Genomic DNA, 14628 nt, shown 5'->3' with positions numbered 1-14628 from the left:
AATTAATCAGGGTAATTAGGATGCTTTAGAACAGCTTTGACTATTTGGAATGGTCTGGAACTTTGGATTTTCCCAGAGACTGTGACAGTTTGTAAAGGGTATGAATAATTCTGGACATGACACTTTTTGCTCAAATGTAAATAAAAGCTGAGAAATATTTTTTTCCACAATGATGCGTCTTGTACATCATCTTATTATCTTTTGTGAGACGCCTGTGTCATTTCCAGTCAAAAAATAACTTGCTAGTTGAATAAAAGTAACTTTAAGTCAAAATTTGCCAGGGGTATGAATAATTATGGGCTTAACTGTATATATATATATATATATATATATATATATATATATATATATATATATATATATATATATATATATATATATATATATATACATATATACATATATATGCATGGAAACTTCCAGCATGCACATGCTTTGATGAGCGAGCCCAAGGACCTGATAAAAGCAGACTTATCAACCGTCCAGCACCTCAGGTGAGACTTCCAACATTTCCCAGATGGAGAAATGCTCTCCAATCACCTTTACTTTGACTTTCCAAGTCTCCCAAATCGTTTTTTGTCTAATTGCAACAGTCTAAAAGCAAACAGCTGTTTCTGATCCCAGTGACACATGAGACTAGCGACAAGGCTACAAAATCCTCTGTCCTTACTTTTACCGTTTATATTACATCCTTCATTCCACCATGGCTTTAAAAGCACAAAGCTGCTCTGAAAGACTCAACAGATGAGGGGAACAAGGTTAGAGGACTGGGATTTGGAACAGTATAAACAACCATGTGATCTTAATAGATGATTTATAAAACCCCACTAGGGGGCACTGTTGGCATAGAAAAGCTCTGCAAAGGCAGAAGTGCAGGTACCTGTCACTGAGGTTGTCTCAGCCATGTGGGTCACAGGAGCTCTGTTTTTTTTCCTTTTCTTTCCTTTCTTTTTTAAAGAGATGAACAATGAGCAGTGATGGGTAGGGGGGAAAAGAATAACACAGAAATAAAAATTCATGCCAAGCAATCAGAATGAAAAATGGTTGTTCTGCAAATCAGTGTAATGAAAGAGGATTTAATGGAAAGGGAAAGCCTGAGCCAGGGAGCGATTACAATTCAAAGATGCTTTGAAATAATTACATATTCAGTACAAGAGCTGCTAATTGCACATATTCACACAATTCTCTGCTGATGTATCATCACTGTCAAACTTGGCCATCAACGAAATGGCATACTGTACAATGCTGATGACAAAAAGCCAACTTAGTATCAGAAATGGAAATCTGGTGCCATTTTTTGATGATCTCAGAATGGGTGTGGATAATGTAATGGCATAAAAAGAGCTTCATACCTGCCAAATTATTTAAAGGCTGACCTGATATGACTGCTATTTGACACTGTTATTCTACTACAGATAACCCAGGACATTTAATCTGGAATATCTGCTATCCCCTGGTTCTCTCCTTTCAAGGTGTGGCATTTATGCCCTTCAATATCCAGATTTACATACTCTCCACTGAGTCTGTCTCTCAGTGCTTCATATGCCGGGATTAGAGTGGGATTTGGGAGGTGGGGACCAGAACTTCAGAGTAGCAATGCCTCAAGGTTAACTGACTCGAATAATCATTATTGTGAGCTCCGGTACATTTGCCTTCCTTATGTGAAGACTATGACCACCTGACCAGTGCTGGTTTTGAGGTTTGCTACTCTATGTTGCTTTAGCCACCAATATTCTACAATTATACAGACAGATGTTCCGTTAAAAGTGTCTTTCCTTCAAAGTTCCACTTCACCTTCATCTTTGCTGGTGAAAAACACTGTGGTCACAAAGGGATGGACATGATAAGCAACAATAATCTGACTGTTGTGTTTACACGTTGCTCGGTTAGTATTAGCATTACATAGGAAATATCCACCACCACCACCAGCCTGAGCTGTTGATACAAGCCAGGATGGATCCATGATTTCATGTTGTTTACACCAAATTCTGGCCCCTCCATCTGAATGCTGAAGCAAAATCAAGACTCATCAGACCAGACACCATTTTTCCAACCTTCTGTTGTCCAATTATGGTGAGCGTGTGTGAACTGCAACCTCGGTTTCCCGTTCTCAGCTGATAGAGTGCCACCAAGTGTGGTCTTCTGCTGGTATTCTAAATGCATTAGGTTTCTGCCATGTTATTAGCTCATTAACAAGCATTTGAACTGTGGCTGGAGTGCAGTTCATCACTATGAGCTGTACCACAGCACTGCAAACTACCCAGTTAAGCCTGCACCTGCTGTAAGTATAACCTTCAAAATCACTTCTCAGTTTGAATTAACTTCAGCAACACCTGTCCAGATCCACACTCTAAAAAAAATCCAACATAAATTCGGACGTTACATAGGTAAGCTTTAAATTACCAGCTGATCGGATGTCACTTGCTACCTTTGAACGTAATCTCTCATCTTCTTCTGCTATCCTGTCTTTCTGACAGCACAGTTATCACACATCGTTATAACTGCTTATTAAGTGAAGGTGAGAACAAAACCATCCCATGGCCCACTTTAACCCCTGTTCATATCTATTTTAACTACTCTTAACTCTTTCTCAGCTATTGTTTCTCAAGGTCTATGAATCAACCATCAATATTCAAGCCAACATGAGTGGGAAATCTGAGCGTTCCTTGCATCCTGATGAGAGCCCTTTTTCTATTTATTATTAGCAAGATGGAAATTAAAGATGCACTGAGGCAAGGCACAAGCATGGACATCACTTCCTTTGGATTTTTATAGAAAATTTGTCTCTTTGTTTCATTCCAGTATCCAACAGACAAAAAAGAGATTTCATGACAGCGAGAACGACACCCACTAAAGAAACAACACTCCAGCAAACTGAACCTCGACTGAGTGTCCAACACCTGCTGTTTCTAAAGTGAATACTAAACAATCGGCCTGTTTTTGAAACAAGCGATCTAGTGGTTCTGCAGTGAGCAGACGAATTTTGCAAAACTCGAGCAACAGGTTTACACATGAACATGCAAATAACAGTGAGTTTTTTCTTGATAAAGAAACTTCCAAACAGCTGCTTAGGACGGATTTGAAACCCTGCTTTACATATTAGCACATACTTATTCAAAGGATACAACCATAAGTGTCAGACTTGTGGCTAAAGATTGCAGTGGTTGGTTTCTTGTGATGAAAGACAGAACAGGAGAGGTAAGCACTTTAAGTACAGACTCACTCTTCTAGTGAGATGTTCGAGTATTTCTGTGAGGAGACTGAGGATGGAGGACCAGAGGGGCTGCTGTAGTCAGGCCTGGTTGCTGTTTCAGGTGTCATCCTCCTCTCTGGGAATGATGTCTGCGGGACAATTTCCAGCACTGCCCAGCACCTAACACACACAAAAGAACCTGTCATATTAATAAAGGGTATGTACATTAGTGCTTGATGGTCTGTGACTCCTTTAAATTTGAATTAAATATTACAATTACACACAAATCCTAAAAGCATAAATATGAAAAAACTTAGAAATACTACTCGGCAAATAAACCACTATTACTGTGCAAGTAGCACATGTATGTGAACTTTAAAAATGTAGGAAAACTGTTGAACAGTCCTACACACCAGCTTGGAGGACTTGTACATTTGAATGATCAGAACACATTCAGCTCTGGGATGTTTGTTCGTTTCATCACATGAATTGCTTGTTTCAGGCTGCTGGAAGGAGGTCAGGACTTTGACTTGGGCTTTCCAAAACATCATTTTGCTTCTTTGATCATTTTTGGTAAAACAACTTGTATGCTGATGCTTTTTTTTTTTTTTTTAAATTCAGCATCACCCACTTTCTCTTAATGTTCAGTTCATGAACAGATGTTGCTTCATTCTTTATAAATTTGCGGTAATATTCTGTCGATGATTACCGATGATGACCCGCCCTGGTGCAGATGAATTATAACCGGCTCAAACCGTCATAATACAGCCACCGCGTTTTACAGATGGGATAAGGTTATGCTACAATGAAAGTCCTCCATGTTCAAACAGCTGATTCGGCCTTTAGCTTTAGTAAACTTCCATTCTCATTCATGAACATGTACACAATGTGAGAAGCTGCTTAGAAGTTCTCCTGGGTTCCCATGTGACCTTCCACACTATTAGACACGGTGCTCTGTGAGTGAAGACTGGACACTCCAGGGGGTGAAGCAATGTTCTTCATTTCCTTCATTTGTAGTCTGTCTGTTTGACTGCTGCTGAACATCAATAAGCCTTTTTTGAGGTCCATGGAGACCTTTGTTCATGATTCACTTCCTAAAACAATGTCGTGAAGCTCAGACACTGGGCTGATCCCTGATCTTTACATAAACCAGGGCACACACCCACACCTGACTGTCATCCCCCTACCTGAAAACAATAGAATAATGTAAATAATAATAAGAGAATTTTTTTCTACTAGGCTAATTATTGGAAACATAAAATTGCTATATTATAATATTTAACACTTCAGAAAACTCTTTTGATAACTGATATATTAATAGATATATCCACAATACGTATTGTGACTGGCAGTTCCATTAGTAGAGAACAGCAGCCTTGGAGCTTGGAAATCTCCTTACTGTAACTGCGCGAGCGGCCAAAAGTCTGCATTCCCTGACAACGATAGCAGTCGTACTTCTAACCGTAGTTTAATTTCTATCCTTTGGAAAATGAAACCAACCCCGAGTCTGATTTGGAAACAGAGACTTTGTATCCTCTGTAGACTTTAAAAGTAGTAGACAGCATGAATGAATGAATTAATTACAAATTTATCACAAAGACTGATATAATTTTAATTATTGATACATATTAAGCAGTGGCGAAGCCTCATTTTAGTTGGCAGAGCAATACATCAAGAAAATGAGGTGATCTTTAAAAACTGACAAAGCCTCTCACGATATTATTCTACACACATAACAGCTAGTTATACTATTTTCATCCAACTGCTAGACAACACCGTTACTGGGTGTGTTGATAATTTACTCTCTCCAACACCACAGGCTGCTGTTGTGCTAGTTTCCCATTGCTATACTTGACAAGGGCATCTATTTCCTTGTGCATTATGTGTATAGGATCTCTCTGTGCAGCTTGTCTGCTGGGTTCTGTGCTGCACATCCTTGGAGCCGTGCCCCCTGCTGAAAGTCCTGCTGCTCGATAGGTTGGTACAGAGTTTCTAAAGCATAGCTTATTCTGAAAAGAAACACAAGTTCTCGTGTATAAATTTAGCAGTTTGTTTTATTTTAACTGGCTTCTTCCCCCCAGTCATTTTTTTAGTTATTATAAATATTAATGGAGCAATTTATTTGACAACAATGTGCTGAGATTGATTCTTTAATTGTTATAATTATAAATAATTCTTCTTTTGCTCATGTTTTAAACAAGATGACAACAAACAAACTAAAAAAAGTCTGAAAAACTGAAATTGCCAATTCATGCTTGCTCCAAAAGCAAGTCAGACTCCAGGAACTCCCATGTTAAATTTCCCAGTATGCTTATAGCCCGCTACAAAACGTTTGGTCTCTATAGCCAATTTCCCTGCTTCATGATAATTGGAAAAGGGAGTTGTAGTATTATAACTACTTATGTTGTATTAAGGCTTAATCTGGCCACCACGGCAGTGAGGTGGAAGACAAACCTGGTTGTTAAAGTATTAAAGATATAGAAATCCCTTGTTGATTTCTGATTGAAATAACTGCGATTCACCACAATTTTCGAAACACTTAGTTCAATTTCATTAGACAGAACCGGAGCGAGAACTGTCAAACCTGTTGAGTCAACAAATCACTTAAAATCTGTCAGACAAACTAAAGTTGGCTATAAGATCTGAACAAGCAACATATTAAAGCCACTGACATCTATCAGTCTGGAAAAGCCAAATCTAAGGCTTTGTGACTCCATCAAACCACAGTGAGAGTCATTATCCACAAATAGAGAAACTTGGAACAGTGGTGAACCATCCCAGGAGAGGCCAGCTCTAAGAGCACACCAATGACTCATCCAGGAGGTCACAAAAGAACATCACTGGAAGAACTGAAGGCCTCACTTGCCTTTGTTAAGAACAGAGTTCATGATTCAACAATCAGAAAAAGACCAGGCAAAAATGGCACCCACGGGAGATTTCCAAGGTGAAAACCACCACTGGCCAAAAAGAACAAAGGCTCGTTTCACATTTGAGCCTTTGTGTATGCGGTTTGAATCCTGTTACATCTGGCGTAAAACTAAAACTGCATTGTCTGATGTGTGCAGAAGTATATCATGTTTTTTGCAGCTACCGTGTGCCACTGCATACGATTTAATCAATGTAAGCACGGTGGATTGCTGTGCAAAATAGCACTACCCTCTGGCGAGGCAATGCTGCAGATTTATGGACGTGAGTCATGCTGCCTTCAAAATGCTGCGGGGATCAAGTAAGAGAAACTTTTTATGCAGTATAAAGCTGCTGTGGACAACAGTAACAATCACTCAAATTAATATATGGATCAATATACTGGCATTCCTGATTTAACCACATTAAACATTAATATTTGATCCCTTTAAAGAATCTACTGGTTCAGTAATGCTTAATTAAAATAGTTTATATCGGAGTCTCTACATAAAAATGGATTTCACATCACCAGTTTCTCTCAGTGCACAGAAATAAAGCTATAATATCTGCAGAAATGGGGACTGTCATCATGTGCTGGGGACTGCGTGTTGCTTAAAAAAAATCCAAGATCAATTGTGTGACCCAAGATGAGCTAGTTACGCTAATCTGCACGGTTCAGTTCTTCGAAGCCACAAGAGAATTAGATTAGCCAAGCTGGATTCAATCATCCAAGATGACTCAGCACTCTTGTGGTCACTGACTGAGGGAAATATATCAATACTGGAAACCATCATCAGCAACACTGTGATTGGAGGAAGAATGAATGGTAAGGTTAAAAGTTAGAAGAGCTTCTGGGGGGATTAAGGAGAAATAACAGATGTTTTACACACGAGTAGAAATCAAAAAAAGCAAAAATAAAAACATGTATGAGAAGCAAAAGGGCATCAATTTAATGCATTAGTAATATGTACTTTTCTACTGCGGCAGAGGAGTCATCCGAAAAGAAAACTACATTACACTTCTCAGGTTCCATGCTCCAAAAGGGCGTTAAAGTCATTCATAAAAATCACCCTTAAGAGAATAAGACTCCGAGAGAAACTGAATAGCATGAAATTCCATAAGCACACAGCAATGAGATGTATTTGTGTGCAATAAAGATCTTATTTCTTAATATTCAGAACAAGTAGCAGCGCACTGCAGAGCTGGGAATTCACAAAATATTTAAACAGGTGTGTTGGATTTTTCAGCAGAACTTAATGGGCCACAGAGCGATTAATGTTCTCTGTCCTTTTAAAACAAAAGTGAAGAGGGAAACGAGCTTAGTGTACACACTGATAATATTAATCTCTTCCTCTGAGGACCCGAAGGATACAGCAGAGTTGACTTCTGAGGTAAAATAAGCTCATTGGACGTTCCTGCTGTTTGTGTATCACTGATCTTATAGCGTTACGTTATTTTGTTCGTAATTGGCAGAAAATACCACACTTTCCTCCTAATATGAAAGGTAATACATTACATGTGAATGCAGTCCCTTTCAGCTGAAGCAGCACTTCTCTAAAGGTCAAGGTGGAGGATCACGATGCACCGTTTCTCCCCTTGAAATGTTCTTTTCGATGCACCAGTCGCGGCTCGGTGATGCCTATGAAGTCCTTCGCTTAATCTTGCTCTCAGGAAATTCTGACCTGGTGCTGGTGTGACAACCAATCCATCAAATGATTCAAAGAGCCTCTGACATAACTTGCAAACAAATTTTGCGCAGTAGTGACGGGAGAAGGGAGATGAGATAATGCGATCCTGCCGTCTGCCAAAAATGCAAAAATGTAAGCACATTAATCATGACATCAAACCAACAGTGCAAAACTGTATGTCTGGGTTGGGTTCTTTTAGATTAATCATGATTTATATATAGTAAGTGCTATTTCATCATGGCTTTACATATTCTCAATATATTTAATTACTCTTGTTGACAAAAATCAGTGAACTTTAAACCAAGTTTAAAGTTTAAACCAAGTTACCAACAGTTGTTTGTGCACAGGGAGAACAACATGGTTACTTTTACAGGAACTAAATAGAACTGCCTGCAAAAATTATTTCATTTGAATTATCAAATATATGTTTGCTGTACCAACCTTTGTATGTATGATTCATGTGAATCTGTAAAGTCTGCAAATTCCGTGCTGCAAATTAGGGTGCAAGCTGTTACATCTGTGCTAACAAGTCACTGTGATGTAAAAAATGAATGTGCCACACATGATAACGTTTATACTGTCATGTTACTCCAATTTCAACCACAGCCCAAGGCAACCGTCTCAGCTAGGAACCTTTTAATGAGCTGTCAGTCTGAAAATGCAGCTGTTTCACTAAGAATGAGTCGATCCAAAAGCTTTGTGATTAAAAGGGACCACAAGTTATTTGCTCATTTATAGATCCATATTTTTGTTAATCTTTGTCTACTAGAGTAGCTTAATATGATTTACAGTTCAAAGCAATCCTTTAAAAAAAAAAAAAAAATCTCATACAAGGCAACCCCTCAGTCTATCCCATTGTCTGAAACAAGCTCTTCTAGCATCTCTGCCTTTAAACCTGGAACTGAGTGCGTGAAAACCTGATCCATATAACACCATACAGTTCTGAGAGTATTAATCTGTGTCCACACTGGAAGCAATCTGTGGCAGCACATAGAAAGTCATTCAGCATCTTCAAACAACTTTGGGTGAAAACTACTGGTGACAAGAGTCATGTGGGTCCAAGAAGTGACCCTAAGGTGAGCGATTCATGAGACTAGCATTGAAAGTGCAGTATATCAGTTATTGGCATATGATGGACCCCAAGTAAATACATTAGATGGTTACCCTGGCAACCAGAGCCTGGTAGCTATCAACCAAACATCAGCTTCAAAGTGATATGTGGTGGGGACAGCTGTAGTATGATCGAGTGACAGTTGAATTTTGGGTTTCCCATTGTCAGCACATGCGCCACAAGTCTGAAAAATATTATCCGACTCTGAACTGACCCACTGCAAAGATTTGTGCATCAGCTCTAGACATAAATCACAAGATCTAATAAGGAAGAATTGTTAATATTATAATATGTCAATATGCTATAGCACTGGTTATTAAACTTTTGGTGCCCAAGTCCTATTTGTATTCATTATAGCCAAAAAAAACCCTCTATGCCATCTGGCATGCTATCATTCTTTGGATTTAATTGTTAGATGACGGCACATCTAAAAGCCCATTTGCAACATCTGGACCTAGCATGACACTTTTTGCACTGCATGAGGATCTAGATGACCTCCATCATCTGGTCAGGTATTTTCACACAGCCCAAACAGAAATACTGTCTGTCCGCTCAGATGCAGCACTCTTCTGAAGTAGTTTCTCTCAGAGGGAATATTTGATTACCAAGAATCTCTTTAACTCTCTCGGTATAATGTTAGCATTAGCCAAGTTCTCCCCAAAGATGACACACTCAGGTTAAGAGAACTGATGCAGTTAGTAAATAAATGAGTTTTTGTGCAGTCATGTATTGTGATAATAACATATGGTTGTCAGAAAATGTCACAGCACACCTGAAAATGCCTCAGTGCACCTTAGTCATGACTCAGCATATTATTTGGAACCATCTGTTCTTTAACAAATATTTGAGAACTGGTGAAATTTCTCTGAAACAATCATTATATTTCTGTAATAATTCAAACTACACTAATATCTCAATTATGATATGAGCTAAACATGATTATTTACAGAAACACGAATGAAGAACATAAAACTTAAAGAATAAACCGAGAAAACTGATACACTTCATTAATCTTGGTATCATGCTGAATAAAATAAAGCTATTTCCAGTCATAAAAACTACACAAATGCTGATGTCAGACACATTAGGACTCTTAGTCTCGCAAGACAATGTTGTGCCAACTAAATGTGCTATTATTAGTGATAAACATGGCCGGCCAAAAGGCCAAATCAAGTCTCTGATGTGGATTTCCACTTGGATTGTCAAGGTTTTTAAAGTTTGGTGGAAATGAGCCTGATAATCCTTCAGGATATGAGTGGTCTTTGAAGATTTTTTAAAACCAAAAACGGCAGACTGTGAAACAGAAGACAAATCACAAGTTCTTTGTTTGAAACCAAAGGCCGTAAAGTTCAGCTGCAGAGAGAGAGAGAAAGCCAGTCACGAACAAGCAAGTTTTCTCCTCTCTCTGCGGCACTGACTGTTGGTCTCTTTGAATCGGCAGTGCCGAGTGCAGCTCTGAGAGATTTATCCATTCATTTGTTGTGGCTACGCTCGAATGCACCCAACAACACACCATTTCTATTTTATTCTACTAGTCTTTCACTCTGCAGGGTGGCTCAACAGAATTATGTCCCCAACGATAATTATCAATCAAAATTATGGTCTGAAAAATGGAGGCAGAGGAAATTGCTTACCAGGACGTCAAGCAGGAACAGGACCCCCAAAAGAAGTAGTGTGATAAGTGAGAGAGGTGAAAGAGAGCAGAGGGGAGAGAGCAGATTTGCATTCGTGCAGTAAAAGAGCTTTTTACCACCACACAACTGATAGTAACCAAGAGAAGACGACTAAGCTTTTAAGAAACAAATAAGGTCAATTCATGGGCATTACATTAACTTTTGAGTTCAGCTCCAGTTGAGCTTTCAAATACTGTGAAATGTTTAAACCTTCAGCAGCATAGTGACATATGGGATTTAAAGAAAGCAATAACTCTTTTTAAAGGACGCGTTCAGTTAATTTGTTTTTCTAAGTCCCACATCAGTTTGAGGCAATGATTTATCCAGATCTCATGTCAGTGTGGGAGAAACGGCAAAAAAAGAGTTAGCTACACACCTGAAAGGAGACAAATCATTTAAACTGAAAACTTTGTTTTGCAAAATGCTATCTTTGTGGTAACATTTTATCTGCTTCAAAGTAAAATGACTGCAGAGTTTGTTCCATTGTCTCTAAATGGAAACTGTTAATTTGTCCAATACGTTTTCTGACGACAACCTAAAATTAAAGGGCAAATGGACTGATTCTTATATAGTGGTTTTTACTCCCCCGAAGCATTCAAAGCACTTTTTATGCCTTGTTCATACATATTTTTGTGCTTAACATTCACACTTTCATGGATGCATCCGGAGAGCAAGTTGGGGTTAGTATCTTATCCATGGATATTTAGTATGCAGATTGGAGCATCCAGGGACTGAACCACCAACGTTACGATTAGCAGATGACCTGTCCTACCTCCTGACTACAGCCACCCCGTGGCACCATAAGCAAGGCCACAAATTACTGCATTCACTTAATTGAGAATTCTCGAGGTTCCAGGATGACTGGAACCTCGAGAGCTTTTGCATCTTTTTACCTTCCTCTTAACTTTCCATTAATGCACCTCGATGCAGCGCTATGCAAACAGTCAGGCTTTTCAGCAATGACCCTCCGCTGCTTACCCTTCTTATGGAGGGTGGCGATGCTCATCATCTGAATAACTATAATGTCTGCAGTCTTTCCCATGAGTGTAGTTGCATGTAAAAAACTAGACAGATACATAGTATTTATACTGTTTAAATAGCAACCTAACTTTGAAATGTCTAATGAGCTTGGAAAAAAGTCCAGATGCTTTTCTTTCCAAGCTCCTTAGACTATGATGACCTGGATGACTGAGAACCTTTACAGACTAACTTTGAAATATTCTAAAAGTTTGAGATACTACAAAATAGATTTTAACTACAACCCACAACTAGCTATATTAACCTCCTAAGACCCGAACTCTTTCATGGCATGCATTTTTAATTTCTCTTTGCTATTTGGGCTGATTGGGACCTGATGAATGTAAAAACAAAGAATTACCAGATTTTCATTTTTTACCTGATTTTTGTTTTTGACATAAATCAGATCCACATATGAGGACATTTGTTTTAAATTTCGATAGAACAGCGGCAGTATAATGTCCTCGTAAGTGAATATCAGGTGAAGTCAATAATGTGGATGATTGTTACAATGCAATATTTATGTGGGAGTTACTTTACAAAACTCTTTACAGTATTTCAGGCCAAGTGTCATCCCTCGGCAATGGCACAGTCGGACTGCAGTGGCATCTTTTGGCAGGACAATGCACCCAGTTACACTACAAAAATGTCTCAGGATTACAGCTCGATCAGACCGAGCTCCAAATTTGGCCTCGCCTCCGCATTGCCCAGATCGGATTGAGCATACGTGGGTTGACCAGAGCAATCCTGATACCACAGCCTGATGGACACACTGCAAATGTCCCCATGCCTGATAACACCGTGCACTGTATCGCTGTGTTGATGCCCTGATGTGTCTGAGCTGTTTTATAGTACTGCTCGAGAACACAATTTTCCATGACAAACTGAAGCTGAACTCTCGCAAAAGGACCAAATAAATTTACTTTACCTCTGTGAGAAAAGCCCTCAGACTGCATAAAGTAATCTCAGTGTGACTTATTTCCCATCAGTAAGAGGACTGTAGGCAAAAGAAACATTGTTGGGTGGTGACCTCCAGTAGTGGCTGCACTAAACTGGGATCACACTCTTAAAACATAGCCTCTTGGCATGAAGATTTGCAGTGCTGCAAGCGATTAGCATTAGCAAACTCTCTTACCGTGCATTTCCTCTCACTTGGGTCTACTGCGAGTCATCCTAAGTCAACACGGTGGAGGAAATAACCTCAGTGCTGCATGAAAATGCTTGTTTGTCTGTGCAACAATGCATTCTGTAACCTGCAGCGACCGGAAAATAATATAAAGGCCTGTTGTGCCCATGTGAAGTATAACACTTAGCTGAGGGTCACGTGCTATAGATCTCTAAAAGTGCATTTATAAAACTAAAGTTATAAACTGAGGTTAGGTTTTTTGCAGCGCATGTGTGTTGACCAAAGGGATCTATATATGTGGAAGGAAAAGCAAACCTGTTTGAAATAACTCTGAAATGTTATCATGATTCAATAAATGGAGCCCCCCTGTGAAAAACCTGTTATTATGGAGCATTATTTTGCCACGCAACACTGCTTTCAGATTCTGGTGTATAGCTTGAACACAAAACAACAAGAACAAAAAAAAAAAAAGAAAAAAAAAATGCTGCCTGAAGCTCATAAATCTTAGAGAAGCATCCCAGAGGAGAGAGACTTATTGTGTGGAGCTGCTGCAAGTTGTTTTGCCAGAAGCCGATCAGTAAAGTACACCAAAGGTCAGATACAACCAATTGTGGGTTGTAGCTCAGTGAAATTTGTCATGGGTGTGCAGAGAGCATCTCATGCAGCAGTGATACATTGTATTTGCTTAAGTTTCACATGTGTTCGCCTTGCCAAACCCAATTATTTCCAGATCAGAATTTCCAGATTTGATTGATTTTGCGCCGTGCATACCTGCCTCACTTTGTTTTAAGCTGTAGTGCCAGCACGCATGAAAATGTGCCGTTAAATGAGATACGATCAAGCACTGAAACATGGTAAAAATGGTAAATGGCCTGTATTTGTATAGCACTTTACTAGTCCCTAAGGACCCCAAAGCGCTTTACACATCCAGTCATCCACCCATTCACACACACTGGTGATGGCAAGCTACATTGTAGCCACAGCCACCCTGGGGCGCACTGACAGAGGCGAGGCTGCCGGACACTGGCGCCACCGGGCCCTCTGACCACCACCAGTAGGTAACGGGTGAAGTGTCTTGCCCAAGGACACAACGACCGAGACTGACCAAGCCGGGGCTCGAACCGGCAACCTTCCGATTACAAGACGAACTGCCAACTCTTGAGCCACGATCGCTCAACATAGAAGAAAAGAGGACAGAAATGAGCCTGAGAGGCAGATTAAAAAAAAAAAACAATAGGGAGAGACAGAGTATCCTGACCTTTACAGCAGTGCTTAGTTATATCCTAGACTGCCCATAAGGCAAGCAGATAAACTTGAATGGAAATGCTCATAACTAATGAACTGACTCAGATATGTGAAATTGGCAGAGTGCTCCTTTAAATTTCTCCATTTTTTTCCCCTTAATAAAAAGTTGACTTTTTTCACAAATGGACGGGATGAAACACGCTGCCAGATACGACCAGATTTCCTCAGATAATACTCTGGGAGAATATATTTCTGTTGTGCTGGGCGAAGAACAAAATTAACCACGCAGTGGCTGCCTACATTACTCACTATGTTTACAGACTTATTTACTGAGTAGAGAGAAGTTAAATACCAGTTTAAATATACACCAGGTGCAGTGTGACTCCAAACTCCATCCTGTTGAGGCTTGTTTCTCTGTCGCGAGAAGAAAAGGGCAGACTAAACATTCTCCCTAAATGCACCTGACTCTTCAGCTGCAAAGTGGGGGTTCAATAGACAGTGAAGGGTCTGTGCTCTCTGGTGCATTTCGAGTCCTTTGTGGATGGGTATTTTGCCAGATGGCCTTCTTAAACTCTGGGCCACCGTCCTTGCTGCTGCTGCTGCTTTTACTCTTTGCTCTCTTCAAACGTCTGCTGAAGGTCTCAGAGGATCCTACCTTCAGAGCCAGCGTA

At 39.7% G+C, this 14628-nt stretch overlaps 1 protein-coding gene across 5 annotated transcripts in view; it reads right to left on the bottom strand.

Annotated features, from left to right (window-relative positions):
* The window catches only part of si:ch211-51h4.2 (uncharacterized), a 93093-nt gene that overhangs the window by 26696 nt on the left and 51769 nt on the right, over positions 1–14628 (bottom strand). For all 5 annotated transcript variants that reach the window (XM_013270751.3, XM_019351686.2, XM_005451126.4 and 2 more), the window contains one exon: positions 3224–3373. In XM_013270751.3, the coding sequence (XP_013126205.1) occupies positions 3224–3373 (150 nt within the window). The remainder of the gene's footprint in view (positions 1–3223; positions 3374–14628) is intronic.

Source organism: Oreochromis niloticus, linkage group LG23 (genome assembly GCF_001858045.2).
Source record: "Oreochromis niloticus isolate F11D_XX linkage group LG23, O_niloticus_UMD_NMBU, whole genome shotgun sequence".
In the NCBI taxonomy this organism is placed as follows: domain Eukaryota; kingdom Metazoa; phylum Chordata; class Actinopteri; order Cichliformes; family Cichlidae; genus Oreochromis; species Oreochromis niloticus.
This window is presented reverse-complemented; position numbering and strand designations above follow the sequence as displayed.